This window comes from Rhinoraja longicauda, chromosome 41 (genome assembly GCF_053455715.1).
Source record: "Rhinoraja longicauda isolate Sanriku21f chromosome 41, sRhiLon1.1, whole genome shotgun sequence".
NCBI classification, from domain to species: Eukaryota; Metazoa; Chordata; class Chondrichthyes; order Rajiformes; family Arhynchobatidae; genus Rhinoraja; species Rhinoraja longicauda.
In genome coordinates, this window is record NC_135993.1 from 3750127 (window position 1) to 3772169 (window position 22043).

Here is a 22043-nt window from a genome sequence, read left to right on the forward strand (position 1 = left end):
AGGTCTTAAATCAATCAGCCCAGGAGTTTGATTTAATATTTTACAACGTGCCTTTTGCTCTATCCATTGTACTTGTCCATGTACGGTAAATCCGATCAGTTTGGATAGCATGCAACCAAGCTTTTCACAGTACCTCGGTACGTGACAATAACAAAGCTAAACCTAAGCTATACTCCACAGACGCATCACAAATATCTGGGCTATATTTCACCAGAGTCTGTGCCATTTGTCAGATGTCAAGTCAAGACTGTTTTATTGTCATATGTCCCAGACAGAACAATGAAATTCTTACTTGCTGCAGCACAACAGAATATGTTCACAAGGTCATAAAGGTGATAGGAGTAGAATTAGGCCATTCAGCCCATCAAGTCTCCTCCGCCCTTCAATCGTGGCTGATCTATCTCTCCCTCCTAAACCCATTCTCCCGCCTTCTCCTCACAACTGCCGACACCTGCACTAATCAAGAATCTATCCGTCTCTGCCTTAAAAATATCCACTGACTTGGCCTCTGCAGCCTTCTGTGGCAAAGAGTTCCACAGATCCACCACCACTGTATTGGTCCCTCAGGTGATCGTAGACATACATGGGTTGCAAGTTTGCAGATGACGCCAAGATTGCTGGGGTCCCTGACTGTGAGGAAGGCTATCAAAGTATACAGCAGGGCCTGTTTCCACGCTGCATCTCTAAACTAAACAATCCTGACTACGGGTGCCGTCTGTACAGAGTTTGTACGTTCTCCCCGTGACAGGTGTAGGTTTTCTCCGAGATCTTCGGCTTCCCCCTACATTCCAAAGACATGCAGGTTTGTAGGTTAATTGGCTTCGTATAATTGTAAACTGTCCCTAGTGTGTGTGGGATAGTGTTAGTGTGGTAGGATCGATGGTCGGTGCAGACACGGTGGGCCGAATGGCTGTTTCTGTGCTGTGTCTCTAAACTAATCGAAACAAACCTGTTGGGCATCTAATTCATTTGGATAATGGCCACTGACAGATGAATGAGAACGTATCCAGTCAAAGCTGCTTTCAACAAGACTAATGACTCATTTAATTATAAATGTAAACATAATTTCAGACAGTAAAAGGGAGAAATTACTGGAAATGCTCAGCAGGTCAGGCATCATCTGTGAAAAGAGAAACAAAGTTAATGTTTCGGGTCAAATTATATTGTGATGATGTTATTTTTTAATTTAGTTTAATTTAGTTTTGCGATACAGTACGGAAACAGGCCCTTTGGCCTACAGAGTCTGTGCTGACCAGCACACTTACACTATCCTACACACACTAGGTACAAATTCACAATTTTATGGAAGCTCGTTAACCTACAACCTGTTAAGTCTTTGGAGCGTGGTAGGAAACCGGAGCACCCGGAGAAAACCCATGCAAGTCATGGGGAGAATGTACAAACTCTGTACAGACAGCACCCATGGTCAGGATTGTACCCAGGTCTCTGGTGCTGTACGGCAGCAACTCTACTGCTGCGCCACGGTGCCACAAACCTCAGCCACTCTTGGCTCAAATTCAAGAACCAGGATAAAGTGTGTATAAACAATAGACAATAGGTGCAGGAGGAGGCCATTCGGCCCTTCGAGCCAGCAACGCCATTCAATGTGATCATGGCTGATCATTCTCAATCAGTACCCCGTTCCTGCCTTCTCCCCATACCCCCTGACTCCGCTATCCTTAAGAGCTCTATCTAGCTCTCTCTTGAATGCATTCAGAGACTTAGCCTCCACTGCCTTCTGAGGCAGAGAATTCCACAGATGGAACATTGTTCAAAATCTTCCAGAATTTGCAGATTTTTGCTTGTTGAAATGGTTGGGATGAAATTCGAAAGATGCATGTCATCAGCTCATATCATAAGGGATTGGAGTAGTTAGGCCATTTGGCCCATCTACTCCGCCATTCAATCATGGCTGATCTATCTCTCCCTCTTAACCCCATTCTCCCCATAACCCCCGACACCCGTACGAATCTAGAATCTATCTATCTCTGCCATTCAAATATCCATTGACTTGGACTCCACAGCCACCCGGGGCAATGAACTCCACAGAACCACCACCCTCTGACTAAAGAAATTACTCCTTTCCAAAGATACGTCCATTTATTCTGCAGCTATGGCCCTTGGTCCTAGACTCTCCCACTGGTGGAAACATCCTCTCCACATCCACTCTATCCCGGCCTCTCACTATTCGGTAAGTTTCAATGAGGTAGTGGCAGCAATGTTTAGCCAGAAGGCCGCCCTCCACTGAAAGTGGCCCAACTGAAGGCAGTAATGGCGGTGATGTTTACCCAGAATGCTGTGGGCTGCAGAAAGTGCCCAGGACGTCAATGAAACAGTTAATGTTCTTAATGAGTTCTTTCGGGCAGTGGATGGGGTTGGTGATTCCTACTTACATAAAAGCTGACTTACGTAAAGGTTCACAGAACATGCGTCTGGGAGAGCCTGTATATAAAACTCACTTGGAACTTTAATGATCAGATCGGCATACTAAATTTTTATTCATCACGCTTTCTGTAACATTGATAGTTCCAATATTACCCAAATGTACAAAAGAAATTGCACAGAAGAATCTTTGTTAATAAATTGGACTGGGAGCTTGGAGATTGTTCAGGGTTCCTTGGCACAGAGTGCTGGAGTATCTCAGCGAGACAGGCAGCATCTCTGGAGAGAAGGAATGGGTGACGTTTCGGGTTGAGACCCTTCTTCACGGTTCCTCCCCATCTACCCTCTGCAGTGTGGACAGTGACACCCAAAATATCAGCCTCTGCATCCAACTCCAATTAAGAAACACAGTTTTCTTTAATTTAAAGTGATTTCATTACAGAAGTGCACACTGTAATCAATCTTTGCATTATCAGTAACTTTGCAATCTCATGAACGCTATATGAATGTGACAATATGGTTCCTGAAAATATTTTGAATGCAACCTATTTAACTGGGTTCAGCACTAAATGAGGCTGTCATAGCGGTGCAGCTGGTAGACCTGCTGCCTCACAGCGCCAGTTCATAGGTTCGATCCTGACCTCTGTGTGTGGAGTTTGCCCGTTCTCCCTCTGACCACGTTGGTTTCCTCTGGGTGCTCCGGTTTCCTCCCACTCTCCAAAGTCCTGGTTTGTAGGTTAATTGATGAGTAATTGTTTAAAGGTTATGGGGAGAAGGCTGGAGAATGGGGTTAGGAAGAAGCGATAGATCAGCCAGTAGACTTGACTGTATGAATTGTCCCTAGTGTGTAGGATAGAACTAGTGTATGGGTGACCACTGGCCTCGGTGGGTTGAAGGACCTGTTTTCGCGCTGTATCCCAATACTAAACTGAACCAAACCTGATTTCGATTTCCCTTTCCGGAACGTTCCTTGCTGGGACCGGCCATTCCACGTGGACTAAACGCAATAAATAGTTTTGAGTAAAACACGTCACCTTGACAGCCCGAGCCTCAGAGCTAGTGGCCACCTGATCAAAGACTAATCCACAAATCAAACTATGGTAACAAGAGCCGAATTAAAACAATTTTTATACCTTCTCAGAAGCATGAAAAACAGAACGGTTGGGAAAGAAAGGTTGGCTTATAAATACAGATGGTTAGGCATTTAACACTCTAAAAGGCATAAAATCAGCGTGTAAAACAGCCTGCTTCGAACGGTCTGCTCAGCGCCACGATACCCCAATATGACTGAGATGCATTCATAACAATAGCTCCTGAATCAACTAAACCAGATTATCCAAGTCCCTACAGGGTTCATTAAATTAGTGACTGTAACCACACTGCACCACGTAAAAATGCTGAATAAAACCCCCTAGTAGATGCCAGGGTGGCAAAGACTTGGTGGACACCGAGGCGACGTCTAAACTTCGGCAATGATCGCAGTGATCACGTACAAAATACCTGCATCAAATTTACTATCCCCTTTTTTTTTTAAAGCGCCCACACCCTCCCACCAACACAAATAAAAGAGGGCCCTGAATAAATTATCAAACAAAGCCTAAATGCTAATTGAAATCCTGTTCGCTCCAATTATTCTCCCACTGGGATGCTTGTGCTGTTAGTTAATCCCAGAACCTTTTTTTTGGGAGCGAGTAGAACAGTCATTGTGAACTTCCCAAACCACACAGTTGCCGTGACTGAAGAGGTACCGTACGTACGTAGACAAATACAGGGGTGAGCGAGCGCGCCTTTGGTGAGTTCCCGGCTACTTTAGCTTCTTCCCCAACCGCTCAAAGACGCTGACAGTCCCCGTGGAGTCCATCTGGGCCAGGCGGCCCTCTGTGCTGCTGGTCACTTTGGTGGAGACCGGAGTCCGTGCGGTGTTCTTGATGGTCACGGTGAACTCGGGGCTGCTGCGGCTCTTGGTGCTGGTCACCTTGTTGTCCTGAGTGTCGGCTTCGGCCGGGGCGGCCTTGCCCAGCCGGTGCCGGATGCTGACCTTGGCCGGGGCCGCCGACTGCAGCCGGTGCTGGGGCGCTGACCGGGGGACCTGGCCGCTCTTGCCGGGCGCGGCGCCGGCCTTGGGGACGGCCAGTCTCCTGATGGTGGTGACGGCGGCCTTGGTGTTGGCGGTCCCGGTTCTCCCCTTGACGCCGAGCGGGGGCTTGGGGCTCTCGGGCACGAGGGCCGACTGGGCTCTCTTCAAAACGCCGGCGTACTGAAGCACCGAGCCAACCTCCTCCTCATCGCTGCTCTCCTTCCTCTGACTCACAACTTCGCCCAGACGGCTGAACACTCCTGTCGGCTGAGACACAACCAGAACGTCAGCAACACCTCCAGTAATGGCTGAACAATTTAACCAGGTCTTTGTTTACGCAGATTGTTTAACATTGTTGGAGCAACTCGGTGGGTCAGGCAGTCTCTCTGGAGGGAGAACATGGCTAAACAATTCATTCGGCATCTGTCCAACTGCCCAGACCCCACCCCCAGCGCTTTCCCCTCGCTGTGTCAGAAAGCCAGGATCAATCCTGACAACGGGTGCTCTCTGTTCTGCTCACCCGCTGGTGATCCACAGCAAGGTATTGTCACCAAACACGTGCCACTCTCAAAGGTCCAGGATGGCACAGCGGGTAGAGCCGCTGCCTCACGGCGCCCGAGACCTGAGTTCAATCCCGATCACGGGCGCTGTCTGTGTATGGAGTTTGCACGTTCTCCCCGTGATCACTGGAATTTAGAAGATTGAGGGGGGATCATATAGAAACTTACAAAATTCTTAAGGGGTTGGACAGGCTAGATGCAGGAAGATTGTTCCCGATGTTGGGGAAGTCCAGAACAAGGGGTCACAGTTTAAGGATAAGGGGGAAGTCTTTTAGGACCGAGATGAGAAAGTTTTTTTTCACACAGAGAGTGGTGAATCTGTGGAATTCTCTGCCACAGAAGGTAGTTGAGGCCAGTTCATTGGCTATATTTAAGAGGGAGTTAGATGTGGCCCTTGTGGCTAAAGGGATCAGGGGGTATGGAGAGAAGGCAGGTACGGGATACTGAGTTGGATGATCAGCCATGATCATATTGAATGGCGGTGCAGGCTCGAAGGGCCGAATGGCCTACTCCTGCACCTACTTTCTATGTTTCTATCACGTGCGTTTCTCGAGAGACTGCAATGACTCTACTGGGCCGAAGGGGCTGTTTCCATTATGCGAGTCTTAACGAAACAAAAAAAACAAGTAGGGTGGGGCCTATGGTGACACTAGGGTTGCCAACTGTCCCGTATTAGCCGGGACATCCTGTATTTTGGTCTAAATTGGTCTGTCCCATATGGGACCGCCCTTGTCGCGTATTAGTAGGGTTGCCAACTTCCTCACTCCCAAATAAGGGAAAAAGGGTGACGTCACCGCCCGGCGGCCCACGTGACCTCACCCAGCCGGCGGCCACGTGCTCCCGCTCCACCAATGGCGGCAGCCATTGGTGGAGCGGGAGCACGTGGCCGCTGGATGGGTGTCATCACCCTTTGTCCCGTATTTGGGAATGAGGAAGTTGGCAACCCTAGGTGACATACGCAGAACACTACAAACTCACTTTAGGGTCCATTTAAACTGCAGTGGACATGGCACTTGTGAGAAAAATACTCCAGCAACTTCTCTCAGTAAAGAAAATGGAAACGTTTGGGAAGAAAAGTGCAGGGAGCCGAAGATGATGACGTTCAAAGTCTGTGCTTGAGTTCAACAGTGCAGTTTGGTTTCAATGCCTATTGAGGGAGTGCAGCATAGGTTCGCCAGGTTAATTCCTGGGATGGCGGGACTGACATATGATGATAGAATGACTCAACTGGGCTTGTATTCACTGGAATTTAGATGGATGAGAGGGGATCTTATAGAAGCATATAACATTCTTAAAGGATTGTATTGTATTAAGGGACTCACTGTGATGGACGTTTCTTTTTTTGTTTTGTGTTGGTTTGTGATTGTGTGTGTAATTGCTCATTTTATTGCTCTTATTGTTGGACTGTAGGTGATGAAATCTCGTCCAAAAGACTTGTTTTTTTTGGATGACAATAAAGGTAATTCTGATTCTGACAGGCTAGATGCAGGAAAAATGTTCCCGATGTTGGGGGAGCCCAGAACCAGGGGGTCACAGTTTAAGAATAAGGTAAGTATAAGAAAATAACTGCAGATGCTGGTACAAATCGAAGGTATTTATTCACAAAATGCTGGAGTAACTCAGCAGGTCAGGCAGCATCTCAGGAGAGAAGGAATAGGTGACGTTTCGGGTCGAGACCCTTCTTCAGGCTGTGTTTAAGAATAAGGGGTCGGCCATTTAGGACTGAGATGAGGAAAAACTTTTTTCACCCAGAGAGTTGTGAATCTGTGGAATTCTCTGCCACAGAAGGCAGTGGAGGCCAATTCGCAGGATGTCTTCAAGAGAGAGTTAGATAGAGCTCTCAGGGCTAATAGAATCACGGGATATGGGGAGAAAGCAGGAACGGGTTACTGATTTTGGATGATCAGCCATGATCATATTGAAAGGCGGTTTGAAGGTCCAATTGGCCTACTCCTGCATTTATTTTCTATGTTTCCATGTAATGCCACAAGTCCAGCAATCAAATCCAGAACAGTAATGTTGGTGGACGTCACAGATGGGGAGGTAGAAGGGTACGGAGGTATAGAAATATAAAAAGATGATAAGGATGCTGACTTTGGCACACCAGGTCCACGCCGACCATCAATCACACACAAAGGTATTTATTCACAATATGCTGGAGTAACTCAGCAGGTCAGGCAGCATCTCAGGAGAGGTGGAATGGGTGACGTTTCGGGTCGAGACCCTTCTTCAGACTGATGTCAGGGGGGCGGGACAAAGGAAGGATATAGGTGGAGACAGGAAGATAGAGGGAGAACTGGGAAGGGGGAGGGGAAGAGAGGGACAAAGGAACTATCTAAAGTGGGAGAAGTCGATGTTCATACCGCTGGGCTGCAAGCTGCCCAGGCGAAATATAAGGTGCTGTTCCTCCAATTTCTGGTGGGCCTCACTATGGCACTGGAGGAGGCCCATGACAGAAAGATCAGACTGGGAATAGGAGGGGGAGTTGAAGTGCTCAGCCACCGGGAGATCAGTTTGGCCAACGCGGACCGAGCGCAGGTGTTGAGCGAAGCGATCACCGAGCCTGCGCTTGGTTTCGCCGATGTAAATAAGTTGACATCTGGAGCAGCGGATGCAATAGATGAGGTTGGAGGAGGTGCAGGTGAACCTCTGTCTCACCTGGAAAGACTGTTTGGGTCCTTGGATGGAGTTGAGGGGGGAGGTAAAGGGACAGGTGTTGCATCTCGTGCAGTTGCAGGGGAAAGTGCCCGGGGATGGGGTGGTTTGGGTAGGAAGGGACGAGTGGACCAGGGAGTTACGGAGTTTAAGAATAAGGGGTTGGCCATTTAGGACTGAGATGAGGAAAAACTTTTTTCACCCAGAGAGTTGTGAATCTGTGGAATTCTCTGCAATCAAACACACATTCACTAGTTCGATGTTATGCCACTTTCACATCCTACAAACTTGGGGCAATTTTACAGAAGCCAACTGAATGGTTTGGTTGGTGAAAGAAAAGAGACAAAGTGCTCAGCTGGTCTGGCAGCATCTCAGGAGAACATTTCTACGTTTCGAGTTGAGAATGTTCTTCAGAATGGTTGGGCAGGGTTGATGAATGAAGGGGGTGCATCCTAGGGGCTATCTTGCTCACTCACCAACCCCTCCCCTTCTGATCAACCCTTCCTGAAGAAGTGTCGGGACCAGAAACATCACCTATCCCTGTACTCCGGAGATACTGCCTGACCCACCGAGTTACTCCAACAATGTTAAACAATCTGCAGAAACAAAGAACTGGTCGATGCACAAAAGGACACAGAGTGCTGGAGTAACTCAGCGGGTCAGGCAGCAACTCTGGAGAACATGGATAGGTGACGTTTCGGGAAGAGAATGAAGAATGAAATGCCTCAACCCTAAACGTCACCGATCCATGTTCTCCAGAGATGTTGCCTGAGCCGCTGAGTTACTCCAGCACTTTGTGTCTTTTAAACGTTAAACAATCGGCTCATTTTTAAAGGAGGAAGCTCCACCAGAACTCACCTTGCTTCCGGTCGTGGTGTCTGCTTTTGTTTCTGCTCCAAGCCTGTCGAACACTGACATTCTTGACAAACCTGAAATTGAAACGGCAGAGGACTAACACAAATAGCAACTGGCATCACGTCGGGCATTTTAAAACATGCAGGAAAAGACAAACTTCTTGCAAGGTCACAACTTTGATTCAATCAATGTTCGTATGTGATTCACAAAATGCTGGAGTAACTCAGCGGGTCAGGCAGCATCTCAGGAGAGAAGGAATGGGTGACGTTTCGGGTCGAGACCCTTCTTCAGTCTGATGTCAGGGGGGCGGGACAGGTGAAGGATTTTTTTTCAAATGTTCGTATCTGAAGTATTTTGAAGCTTAGTTATGTCTGATGCAAGGATAAGCAGGAATAGTGGCCACAATAGGGGCTAGGAACCCATAGATCTGGACATGGTCCACTGATCCGGGTTCAGATCCCACCACGCCACCTGTTCCATTCAAAGCCCATTAATTAAATGAATCTGCAATTAAAAGCCAGTGATGGCGACCGTTTTAAAATCCTGCCCTTCAGGTGGGAAGTCTCTCATCCTGACTGGGTCAAGATTTTACATCTCCAACCCAGAGACTTTATTACCCTCTGAAATATCTAAATACGCCACTCAGTCCAAGGGGCAATCAGAGATTGGCATTAAACACTAGCCTCACCAATAGTCATACAACACGGAAACATTCCCTTCGGCCCAACCTGCCCATGCCGACCCATCTACACTGGTCCTACCTGCCTGCATATGGCCCATATCCCTCCAAACCTGTCCTATCCGTGTACCTGTCCAAATGTCTTAAATGCTGTTATAGTACCAGCCTCGACTACCCCTCTGGCAGCTTGTTCCATACCCCCCCCCACCCTCTGAGTAAAAAGGTTGTCCCTCAGGTTCCTATTAAATCTTGCCCCTCTCACCTTAAACGTATGTCCTCTGGTTCTTTATTCCCCCTACTCTGGGGAAAATATACTGTGCATTCACCCTATCTATTCCTCTCATGATTTTATACGGCTCGACAAGATCAGCCCTCATCCTCCTGCGCTCCAAGGAATAAAGTCCAAGCCTGCCCAACCTCTCCCTATAGCTCAGGCCCTCGAGTTCCAGCAACATCCACATGTTGTCATTGAATTTCTTTTAAACACAGCACTAAATACAAGTGGTAGGTAGACACAAAATGCTGGAGTAACTCAGCGGGTCGGGCAGCATCTCGGTATCGAAGGAATGGGTGACGTTTCGGGTCAAGACCCTTCTTCAGACCCAGTCTGAGGACGGGTCTCGACCCGAAACGTCACCCATTCCTTTTCTCCAGAGATGCTGCCTGTCCTGCTGAGTTACTCCAGCATTTTGTGTCTATCTTGGGTTTAAACCAGCATCTGCAGTTCTTACACACTGCAGTGTACCTTGCTGTGTTAGCATGCAGTAGCCACACGACTGTAAGCACTGTGTGATCACGTTTACCTTTCGTGGTTTGCTGGTCCAGGATGTTCTTAGTTTTTGCTGTTGTCCCTTTTGGCATATTGATTATGTATTTACCTTCCATTTCCGCAGTCACTCTCCGTCGCTTTGCGGAATTGTCTGGCCCCGGGTCGGTTGGTCTGGAAAGAACTGAACCAACACAGGAAGAGTGGTAAGTGTACAGAGAACGGCTGTGTGGGCCTGTGCCTAACCGCCAGCTACCTCTCAAACCCGGTCACACAGTTATTGCGCGTTCGACATTGCTTCACCCAAATTATTTTATACACGAGTTTAGTCGAGCTTAGTTTAGATATACAGCATGGAAACACAGAGTCCATGCTGGCCTTCGATCACCCACTCACGCTAGTTCTATGTTATCCCACTTTCACGTCCACTCCCTACGCACCAGGAGGGCCAATTAACCTACAAACCCGCACGTGTTTGGGATGCGGGAGGAAACCGGAGCACCCGGAGGAAACCCACGCGGTCACAGGGAGAACGTGCAAACTCCACGCGGACAGCACCCGATGCCAGGAGCGAACCTGGGCCTCTGGAGCAGCGAGACGCAGGTCTAGCAGCTAGAGCTGTGTGGCCACAGTAGCGCAGCGGTAGAGTTGCTGCCTTACAGCGCTTGCAGCGCCGGAGACCCGGGTTCCATCCCGACTACGGGTGCTGTCTGTACGGAGTTTGTATGTTCTCCCCGAGACCTGCGTGGGTTTTCTCCGAGATCTTCGGTTTCCTCCCACACCCCAAAGACGTACAGCCATGTAGGTTAATTGGCTTGGTGTACGTGTAAAATTGTCCCTAGTGTGCGTAGGATAGTTTTAATGTGCGGGGATGCGGACTTGGTAGGCCGGAAGGGCTGTTTCCGCACTGTATCTCTAAACGAAAAACTCAAAAACTAAAGCTGCACCACTATGTTGCACAATTTTACAGTACATGTCCATTGCGGTTGTTCTATCCAAATTATATAATAACTTGCATTTCCAGTCCACAGGGCATGTCAATAACAGGCAATAATCAGTAGTGCAATGGCAACACTGCCATCATCCATCCTTTTAATCGTTTGAACCGTTTTGTTGATATGTTTGGCTGTTACATGCAAGCTGTAATGGAGATCATTCCATTCTCCAGTGCAGAGCAGGGGAGAGCTAGAGTCTTCAACACACAGGATTCCCCAGCAGACCATTATCAACGATGATTTTGACTGGGAATGCACTTGGCCCAGATGGGGGCCTCGGTGGCTGCAGGAGCAAGCCAGGGCTAGGCTATCCCATCCACCTCCTACTCCCCCCAACACGATCTCAACATCTGGGCTAGACACAACATGCTGGAGCAACTCAGCAGGACAGGCAGCATCTCTGGAGAGAAGGAACGGGTGACTTTTCGGGTCGAGACCCTTCTTCAGTCTGAGTCGGGGAAGAGGGAGACTGGAGATATGGAAGGGTAAGGTGTGAAAACGACAGATCAAAGCAGACAATGCTCAAGGACATATAGAATGGTTCATTGTTGGCTGAGGGGAAGGTGATACGAGGCATACAATCAGTAAAATGACCAATTTCCATCCTGCACTCACATTCACTTGGACCATGTCCAACATCTCCCTTCCATTTGTTGATCTCACTTGACTCCATCTCAGGAGATAGGCTCCTGATTAATTTTACCGATTGTATGTTAATTATTGTAGGTTAATTGGCTTCAGTAAATTGTCCCTGGTGTGTAGCATAGAACTAATGTACAGAAGATTACCGGTCAGAGCAGACTCGGTGAGCCGAAGGGCCAGTTTTCATTCTGTATCTCTAAAACTAAAAGTGCTGGAGCAATTTAGCAGGTCAGGCTGCATCTCTGGAGAACGTGGATAGACGACATTTTGGTTCTGAAGAAGGGTGGCAGGAGAAAAAGAAACATCACCAATCCATGTGCTCCAGAGATGGTTTTAGATTTAGATTCAGATTTAGAGATACAGCGCAGAAACAGGCCCTTCGGCCAACCGGGTCCGCGCCGCCCAACGAACCCCGCACATTAACACTATCCTACACGCACTAGGGACATGTTTTTTACATTTGCCCAGCCAATTAACCTACATACCTGTATGTCTTTGGAGTGTGGGAGGAAACTGAAGATCCTGGAGAAAACCCACGCAGGTCACGGGGAGAACGTACAAACTCCGTACAGACGGCGCCCATAGTCAGGATCGAACCCGAGTCTCCAGCGCTGCATTCGCTGTAAGGCAGCAACTCTACCGCTGCGCCACTGTTTTTCTGTTTGCCCTTGTCCTAAACGGGAGAGTCCCGAGGAGGCGCAAGCGTGGCGGGAGTGACCCGGGGAGCCACGCTGGCCCGATCCACCCGCCAACCATGCCACCGACGACCAGAACGCACCCTGGTAGGCCCGACTCGCCCCACAGGACTGCGGTGAAGCCGGACGGCGAGGCATGTCTGGGCCAAAGGAGCCTCGGAGGTGGCAGCAATGGGAGCCTCGGCAGCAGTGGGGCCTTGGCGGCAACGGGAGCCTCGGCGGCCATGTGCAGCTCGGCAGCAAAGGGAGCCTCGGTGGCGGTTGGGCCTCGCGGTCGAGGAACGTGAGTGAGGAGGGCAAGACAATGGGGACCCGGCTTGGGGGGACCGTTGTGAGGGACAGTGGGAGGACAAGGGGTGGGGGGGGGGGGGGCGATGTGGGGGAGGGGCACTCCAGTTTAGGATCCTCTGACCGGGGGAATAAGCCTTATGTTTGTTTGTTCGTTTGTTCTGGTGAAGGCGCTGTGCACATGGCAGCCAGCCAACAGTCTCTTGCCTTTTTATTTTTGTTTTCACTTTTAATTTCAAGTTTTTGTGGACCTAGTGTGTTGTGACTGTCGGCAGACCAATTTCCCTCCGGGGATGAATAGTTATATCGTATTTACACTACCCGCCCACGTTTGGTTCATATCCCTCTAGGCTTTTGCTAACCATAAATATGCAAGGGCGGCACACCTGTAAGGTTGCTGACTTACAGCGCCAGAGACCGAGGTTTGATCCTGACTAGGGTGTGCTGTCTGGACGGAGTTTGTACTTTCTCCCTGTGACCTGCTTGAGTTTCCTCCGAGATCTACAGTTTCCTCCCACACTCCAAAGTACAGATTTGTAAGTTAATTGGCTTGGTGCAAATGTAAAAATTGTCACCAGTGTGTGTGTGTGTGTGGGGGGTAGTATTAATGTGTGGGGGGTAGTATTAATGTGTGGGGATTGCTGGTCGGTGGGCCGAAGGGCCTGTTGCCGCGCTGTCTCTCCAAAACTAAAACACGGGTTTAAAAAAAAATTGCTCTCTGCAATTGGAAACAGGAGAAACGTCTACGAGACCCCATTGCCTTTCTGCAGTCTGAAGGGTCTCGACCCGAAACGTCACCCATTCCTTCTCTCCAGAGATGCTGCCTAACCCGCTGAGTTACTCCAGCATTTTGTGTCTATCTTTGGTTTAAACCAGCATCTGCAGTTCCTTCCTATGGGTAAAAGATGAACACAGATAAGGGGAGGCTTTGATGGGGGGGAGAGAAAGCTGGAAGAGAGGAGAGGCAGGACAAAGCATGGCAATAAGCATGCAGCTTATTGAAAGTGATTAGGAAGACTAATGATATCGTAACCTTGAGTGAAAGGGAGCTGCAATGCAAGGTTTTTTATGTCCGGCTGAGTTACTCCAGGATTTTGTGTCTATCTCTGATTTAAACCAGCATCTGCAGTTCTCTGCGACACCATTTCTTTTCCTACCTGCTTTCTTTGTGGCAAGCTTGTTGGCCACGGTGACGGATATTTTGGAAGCGGTTGGTTCTGGTCTCCTCACAGGGGTGGTAGGTGGGGATTCTCTGCTCAAGCTGTTAGCGATCATTCGAGTGGCAGCTGAATCGGGAGAAGGGAATAAAGAGGATGCATGTGGAGAGCACAGACACCCATATGTCAACTAACTAACTACCAGGAATCCAATAATTCCATGCAGATATAGAACTCATTTCCTTCGGTAACAATACAACTGATGTCATTAAAATTAAATTAAAGTGCACTTTATGCGCTAGATAGATACAAAGTATTGGAGTGACTTAGTGTAAGAAAATAACTGCAGATGCTGGTACAAATCGAAGGTATTTATTCACAAAATGCTGGAGTAACTCAGCAGGTCAGGCAGCATCTCGGGAGAGAAGGAATGGGTGACGTTTCGGGTTGAGACCCTTCTTCAGACTGAGTGGGTCAGACAGCATCTCTGGAAAACAAGGAAAGGAAACGTCACCTATTCCTTTTTTTCCAGAGATGCTGCCTGACCTGCTGAGTTACTCCTTTTAGTGTCTACCTTGGGTTTAAACCAGCATCTGCAATTCTTTCCTGCACATGGATAAGTGACTTTAGGCTGGGACCCTTCTTCAGTCTGATCTTCTGAAGACTAAATTTCTTCAGAAAGAGTCCCGACCCGAAACATCGCCCGTCTATGCTCTCCAAAGATGCTGCCTGACCCGCTGAGTTACACCAGCACTTTGTGTCTATCCTTGGTATAAACCAGCATCTGCAGTTCCTTTTTATGACATTATACTTTATGTGTTGACTTACCTATCCCAGGATCCATGCACTTAGGACTGGCCAAAGCAGCACTTTGTTTCATAGTCACCAACAGATGGGAATGTGTAGCTGAAGTCCAGAGTAGTCAAGAGTGTTTTATTGTCATATGTTTAGTTTAGTTTAGAGATACAGCGCGGAAACAAGCCCTTCTTCGGCCCACAGAGTCCGCACCGACCAGCGATCCCCGCACAGTAACACTATACTAGGGACTATATACACTTCTATCAAGCCAATTAACCTACAAACATGTATGTCTTTGGAGTGTGGGAGGAAACCGAAGATCTCGGAGAAAACCCACGGGGAGAACGTACAAACTCCGTACAGACAGCAACGGTAGTCCGGTTTGAACCCGGGTCTCCGGCGCTGCAAGCGCTGTAAGGCAGCAACTCTACCGCTGCGCCACCATGCCATCCCCAGATGGAATAAAGTCCCAGATAGAACAGACTTTCTTAGTCTGCTCTAGAAGAAATTCTTACTTGCATGGGCTGGAGCTGCAGTATGGAGTGTATTTCAGCTTCTTTTGACAAGCGACCGCATTAATGCAGGGGTCACTGCCAGTAGGGGCTTGGCGTACTCTGTGTTTTTTTTAGCCGTGGCAAATCCACGCTCCTAACCCTCTCAAATAACGAGGACTCACGTATGGGTGTTTCCGTAAATACAGCACTCAGTAGTGAGACCGAAGGTATCCAAACTTCCAGGTTATTTTCCTGTTTTTTAATGTAATATTCCCATTGTTTCATATCCTGTATTTTAAGTAGCATAGATCATGGTATATAGCCAAAATAATGAGATGAAGCAAAAATTAATAAATCTGTTTTTACAAAGAAAAATATTCAGATATGTCCCTGTGTTTTCCTGCCTCTTTTTGTGACATTTTTCAAGCAGGATTTCATCAAATCCGAAGGCGAACTTATACCAGAAAGATTACAATAATTTGCAATTAAATAACTCGATACAAGGCAAATTCTGATTATGCTTATGATTTTTATCATTTATCACCCGGTTAGATGGTTTTCTGATGCCTAAAGTTTTTGCAGCACAACGTCAGTAGCAATGTCCCTTTGACCACGTGTGAATTAAAAGCAGAGTAATCGTTTTTATATTTATTGTTTCTTTTTTATTGTTTATATTTTGTGTTTAAGCTTTCCATTGAAATACTTAATAATGAATAGAACTTAAAATCATGAAATAAAAATCTAGTTTGCTCACTTATTTTAGCGATGTCTCATTCCGTAGTCCCCGTTTTTTGATGTCGTCAATGCGACAATGGTTTTGTTTGCACTAGCCGTGATTTTTTTTTAATTTAAACGACGCGGTGGTAATGATGCTGACAGGAACTACGGGCCTCGTGGTGGGTTATGTCCCGGCATTTTGTAAGGGAGTTTGGAAATCAGTATAAGAGACAGAGTCCCAATGGTCATGTTGTGGGCACGCTGTGCTCTGAATAACATTGTGTTCACTTTTACCTTGCTTGGAATCATTGATTAGTAAAAATCTTTTTGCACTTTTTCGTTTTTTTCATTTTAGTTTAGAGATACAGCGCGGAAAAAGACCCTTTCGGCCCACCGGGTCCGCGCCAACCAGCGATCCCTGCACATTAACACTATCCTATACCCTCTAGGGCCACTTTTTACATTTATCGAGTCAATTAACCTACAAACCTGTACGTCTTTGGAGTGTGGGAGGAAACCGAAGATCTTGGAGAAAACCCACGCAGGCCACGGGGAGAACGTACAAACTCCGTACAGACAGCGCCCGTAGTCGGGATCGAACCCGGGTCTCCGGCACTGCATTTATTGTAAGGCAGCAACTCTACCGCTGCACCACCGTGACGCCCGTATAAATGTTTTTTAGATTTAGATTTAGAGATACAGCGCGGAAACAGGCCCTTCGGCCCACCGAGTCCGCCTCGCCCAGCGATCCCCGCACACTAACACTATCCTACACACACTAGGGACAATTTTTTAAAACATTTTACCCAGTCAATTAACCTACATACCTGTACGTCTTTGGAGTGTGGGAGGAAACCGAAGATCTCGGAGAAAACCCACGCAGGTCACGGGGAGAACGTACAAACTCCGCACAGACGGCGCCCGTAGTCGGGATCGAACCCGGGTCTCCGGCACTGCATTTATTGTAAGGCAGCAACTCTACCGCTGCACCACCGTGACGCCCGTATAAATGTTTTTTAGATTTAGATTTAGAGATACAGCGCGGAAACAGGCCCTTCGGCCCACCGAGTCCGCCTCGCCCAGCGATCCCCGCACACTAACACTATCCTACACACACTAGGGACAATTTTTTAAAACATTTTACCCAGTCAATTAACCTACATACCTGTACGTCTTTGGAGTGTGGGAGGAAACCGAAGATCTCGGAGAAAACCCACGCAGGTCACGGGGAGAACGTACAAACTCCGCACAGACGGCGCCCGTAGTCAGGATCGAACCCGAGTCTCCGGCGCTGCATTCGCTGTAAGGCAGCAACTTTACCGCTGTGCCACCGTGCCACCCGTAAATGTTTCCCCGTAAATGTTGCTTCTTGTTTACTATAGAAATGTTTAAATTCCGTGAAACTTTCATTGCTCTTTGCTATGTCGTTGTAAAGTGTGTGCACTGTAGCGAAGGGAATCGAAAGTGAACGGGTTCCAGATAACGCCATGTCTTGTTGAAAGAATGCTCCTGTCTACACAGATGTTTTTGGTTCTGGGCAAATTTCGAGTAAATTAACATTGAATTCGATGGAAGTTTACTATATTCTTTCTCATTTATGGGTATAAACAAAAAAAAATTATTTTGAAAATATTTTTCCTCGTTTCCCCCCCCCCAAATTTTGAAAGCATTACATTTCGGTGAAATTTCAGTCGATTTTGATCATAGATTAGCTCAAAAGGATCGTAGTTAGGCCCATTTTTAATGCTGTGGTATTTTGTTATAATTTAATAACTTTCAAATTTTGCCACCCATGTCACAGGTTGGTACACTTATTTACAGAAACACCCATAGATAAAACTGCACGTTATGTTTAAAGAACACTGCTGGACCTGTTACAGCATAAACTTTCCAGTTTTTGGCAAATAGCAAAATCATCATGATTCAGTTTTCAATGTGCTCCTTACCACAGGCACATCCTTTGTTATCTCAACCACTACCCCTTCTCTGCAACTAAAACATGCTTGTTTTACTAACTTTTCCTAGTTCTAATTGAGAGTCCATTGTCCCAAAATCTTATCTCTCTCTCTCTCTCTCCAGACGTTTCCTGAACTGCTGAATTATTCCAGGTTTTCATCTTTTTTAAGACATTTCCTGCATTCCAAAAATCACAGCAGATTGTGTATACTTACGTGAGCCGGTTGTTCTTTTTAATTCGAAATGGACGTTTCCATGAGTTGGAGTTATAGACTCTGTGGCCATCTTAGCAAGTTCCTAAAAGGAGTAAGTTCAGTTTAAGATGCTGTATAATATCAGTTTAGTTTAATCAGTTTAGTTTATTGCCACATGTTTTGAGGCACAGTGAAAAGCTATTGTTGCGTGCTATCCAGTCAGCAGAAAGACAATACGTGATTACAATCGAGACATTTACAGTGTACGTATATCATGAGTAATTCAATATTTCACCATATGTTGGCTCATCTTAGACAATAGACAATAGGTGCAGGAGGAGGCCATTCGGCCCTTCGAGCCAGCACCGCCATTCAATGTGATCATGGCTGATCATTCTCAATCAGTACCCCGTTCCTGCCTTCTCCCCATACCCCCTGACTCCGCTATCCTTAAGAGCTCTCTCCAGCTCTCTCTTGAAAGCATTCAGAGAATTGGCCTCCACTGCCTTCTGAGGCAGAGAATTCCACAGATTCACAACTCTCTGACTGAAAAAGCTTTTCCTCATCTCAGTTCTAAATGGCCTACCCCTTATTCTTAAACTGTGGCCCCTTGTTCTGGACTCCCCCAACATGGGGAACACATTTCCTGCCTCTAACGTGTCCAACCCCTTAATAATCTTATACGTTTCGATAAGATCTCCTCTCATCCTTCTAAATTCCAGTGTATACAAGCCTAGTCGCTCCAGTCTTTCAACATATGATAGTCCCGCCATTCTGGGAATTAACCTAGTAAACCTACGCTGCACGCCCTCCAATCTTTGACTGGATAGCACACAAAATGTTTTTCACTACATCTCGTTACATGTGACACTAATAAGGCAAAACCATCTCGATGACACAATGAACCAGAGGTTAGAGAAATCATTAAAAAATATGCCCGTTTGGTAATTGAGGCTTATCTCATATAAAATGGGAGGGAATGAACAGGGAAAGTAAAGATAAACATGCTTAATGTTTGTACATTGCGTCTTTGAACTTTAGGAATTTCTTAAATTTGCTAACTATAACTAGCAAACCGGTTAAAATGTGGAATTATAGCCCCACAATAGTAGCCAAGAAATTTTAATTCAATAGAGTAAATAAGTTTGGAATTATTAAACTGGTGGCAGTAAAGGTGACTGCTAAAAATCTCATCTGGTTTACTTATACCCCTCAGGCAGAGAATCTACTATCTATGAAAATAAAAACAGTTCTGGAGTAACTCAGCGGGTCAGGCAGCATTGTTGGAGAACATGGATAGGTGGCGTTTCAGGTCAGATACCTTTGTGATGGGGGAGGGGGGCAGGGAGTACGGTGGATCAAAGGTGGGGGCGGGATAAAGCTTGGCAAGTGATAGGTGGATACAAGTCGGGGGGGGGGGGTGGGGGTAACCGGTTTGCTCCGGTTTCCTCCCACATCCCAAAGACGTGCAGGTTCACAGGTTGATTGGCTTCTGTTGATTTCCCCTAGTGTGTAGGATCATAGTGTGTGATCATTGGTCAGCATGAATTCGGTGGGCCGAAGAGCCTGTTTCCACGCTGTATCTCTGAACTAAACTAAAAAAACTAAACCGATGGTGCTATTTTTATAGGTGCATATATAAGTTCCACCCCAGCAGCTGTGTATGAAATGTTTGAACGCCAATCACTCAAATTCTAAGTGTTCAATCTGTGTCTTATCTGCCCACAGTGTGTCTAGTTTCTCAAGTGTTCAAGCAAAGGGTGGTGAAAGAATAGTGAAAGGCCTGGATAGAGTGGATGTGGAGAGGATGTTTCCACTAGAGGGAGACTCTAGGACCAGAGGACATAGCCTCAGAAATAAAAGGACATTCTTTTTAGGAAGGGGATGAGGAGGAATTTGTTTAGTCAGAGCCCTCACCTGCTTGTAGACTACTTTGGCATGTTTCAGAATGGCAATAATATCCCCGACTACCGTGATGCCCAGTTCATTCATGATATCTTTGGTGAGATCCATGAGCATGTTCCTCTGAATCCTGTGGAAACAAAAAGAAGTCTTAGTGGCAACACGCTGACTGTTAATGTGGCGTTCTCAGGAGCTTCTTGGTGTCCAAAGTTAAACTTGGGCTTTTTCTTTTTGGGATAACATAGAATAGCATAGCATAGTATAACATAGTTGGCCCCCAATGTTTGTGGAAGGTATTTGTCATTTCAACTATCTGTCTGCCATTTCATGTACTGAACCCTCCAAGTGATTCATTGGTTTATAAGCTTAAAGATAAAAACATCCATAAAGATATTGTTGAAAGACTGGAGCGACTAGGCTTGTATACACTGGAATTTAGAAAGATGAGAGGGGATCTTATCGAAACGTATAAGATTATTAAGGGGTTGGACACGTTAGAGGCAGGAAACATGTTCCCAATGTTGGGGGAGTCCAGAACAAGGGGCCAGTTTAAGAATAAGGGGTAGGCCAAAATGGTGGCGCTGCCATAGCAGCTGCGGCTTACCTGCGGTCCATTTGTCTTTGTGTTTTTGTTGTTTTTTTTGTCTTAATTGTAGTTGTGATGTCGTGTTTTTGTGTTTGTGTACTATGTGTGTATGTGGGGGGGAGGGGGGGAACTGTAAAATTGTAAATATGTGTCCCTTCCGAACGGAGACCCGACCTTTGTGTTCTGGGTCGGGTCTCCGTTCCCGCTGCGGCCTACCATCGGCCCAACTCCTGGAGCTGGCGGCCTCCAGGGCTCCGGTTCGCAGAGTCCGCAGACCGGACTAACCATCAGCGGAGCCGGCCGTCCTCGGAGGCTGCGGGAGTGGCTGCGACTCGCCATAGGCTCGGGCCGCGTGGATGCCGACATCGGGAGCTCCGGCAGCGTGTTCGCCCGCCCCGGATCACGGGGCTTGGGTCGCGGACATTTCACCGTCCGGCGCGGCCTAAAATAGGCCGCGGGATATTTCTCTGCTGGGCGGGGGCATCAATGTCGGGAGCCACGACCGCCCCGACGTGCAGCAACAGCGGCAGCGTGTTCGCCCGCTCCGGATCGGACTTATCATCGGCGGAGCCGGCCGTCTTCGGAGGCTGCGGGAGCGGCTGCGACTCGCCTTAGGCTCGGGCCGCTGCGGACCATCCGGCGCGGCCTGCAACCACAACAGCCTGACTGCGGGAGAAGACGGCAGGAGAAGGGAAAGACATTGTGTCCTTCCATCACAGTGAGGAGAGGACTGGAGGAGACTCACTGTGATGGATGTTTCTTGGATGGATGTTTCTTTTTTTGTGTGTTTTTGGGGTTGTGTAATTTTAATGCCTATTTAGTGCTTTTGTTGTTGGACTGTGGGTGACTGAATTTCGTCCAATTTGGATGACAAATAAAGCTATCTTGAATCTTGAATCTTGAATTTAGAACTGAGATGAGGAAAAACTTTTTCAGTCAGAGAGTTGTGAATCTGTGGAATTCTCTGCCTCAGAAGGCAGTGGAGGCCAATTCTCTGAATGCATTCAAGAGAGAGCTAGATAGAGCTCTTAAGGATGGCGGAGTCAGGGGGTACGGGGAGAAGGCAGGAAGGGGGTACTGATTGAGAATGATCAGCCATGATCACATTGAATGGCGGTGCTGGCTCGAAGGGCCGAATGGCCTCCTCCTGCACCTATTGTCTATTGTCCTCAGTACCATGGCCCACAATGTTTGTGCCGAACACGAACGCAAGTTAAACTGATCTGAGCAGCCTGTTCACCATCCATATCCCTCTATCCCCTCCACTTCCACGTGCCTATCTAAAAGCCTCCAACACCACGATCAAATCTGCCTCCATCACCACCCCTGGCAATGCATTCCAGGCACCCAATACACTGTAAAAAAACTTCTCCATTAAGCTTCGAAGCTAGACACAAAATGCTGGAGTAACTCAGCGGGTCAGGCAGCATCTCGGGAGAGAAGGAATGGGTGACGTTTCGGGTCGAGACCCTTCTTCGGACTGTATTTCCACTAAGCTTTCTCCCTCTCACCATGTAGCTATGCCCTCTGGTGTTGGACATTCCCACCCTGGGGAAAAGGCTCTAATTGTCTATCTTATCTATGCTTCTTATGGTTTTATATACTTCTAACAAATCTCCCCTTGCCTTTCAATATTCTGCTCGTT

General features: G+C 47.3%; 1 protein-coding gene across 4 annotated transcripts in view; it reads right to left on the reverse strand.

Moving 5' to 3' along the window:
- Positions 1-1020: 1020 nt before the first annotated feature.
- c41h19orf47 (chromosome 41 C19orf47 homolog) overlaps positions 1021-22043 on the reverse strand; it is a 40578-nt gene continuing 19555 nt past the window's right edge. Inside the window, exons 3-8 of one of the 4 annotated variants that reach the window (XM_078431044.1) lie at positions 19828-19942; positions 17932-18013; positions 13752-13880; positions 10087-10158; positions 8533-8603; positions 1021-4726 (exon numbers count right to left, since the gene is read on the reverse strand). In XM_078431044.1, coding sequence (XP_078287170.1) covers positions 4187-4726; positions 8533-8603; positions 10087-10158; positions 13752-13880; positions 17932-18013; positions 19828-19942 — 1009 coding nt within the window. In that variant the 3' untranslated portion in view covers positions 1021-4186. Of the gene's footprint in view, positions 4727-8532; positions 8604-10011; positions 10159-13751; positions 13881-17931; positions 18014-19827; positions 19943-22043 lie in introns of all 4 variants that reach the window. The other 3 variants (XM_078431043.1, XM_078431046.1, XM_078431045.1) reach the window with 3 other exon arrangements.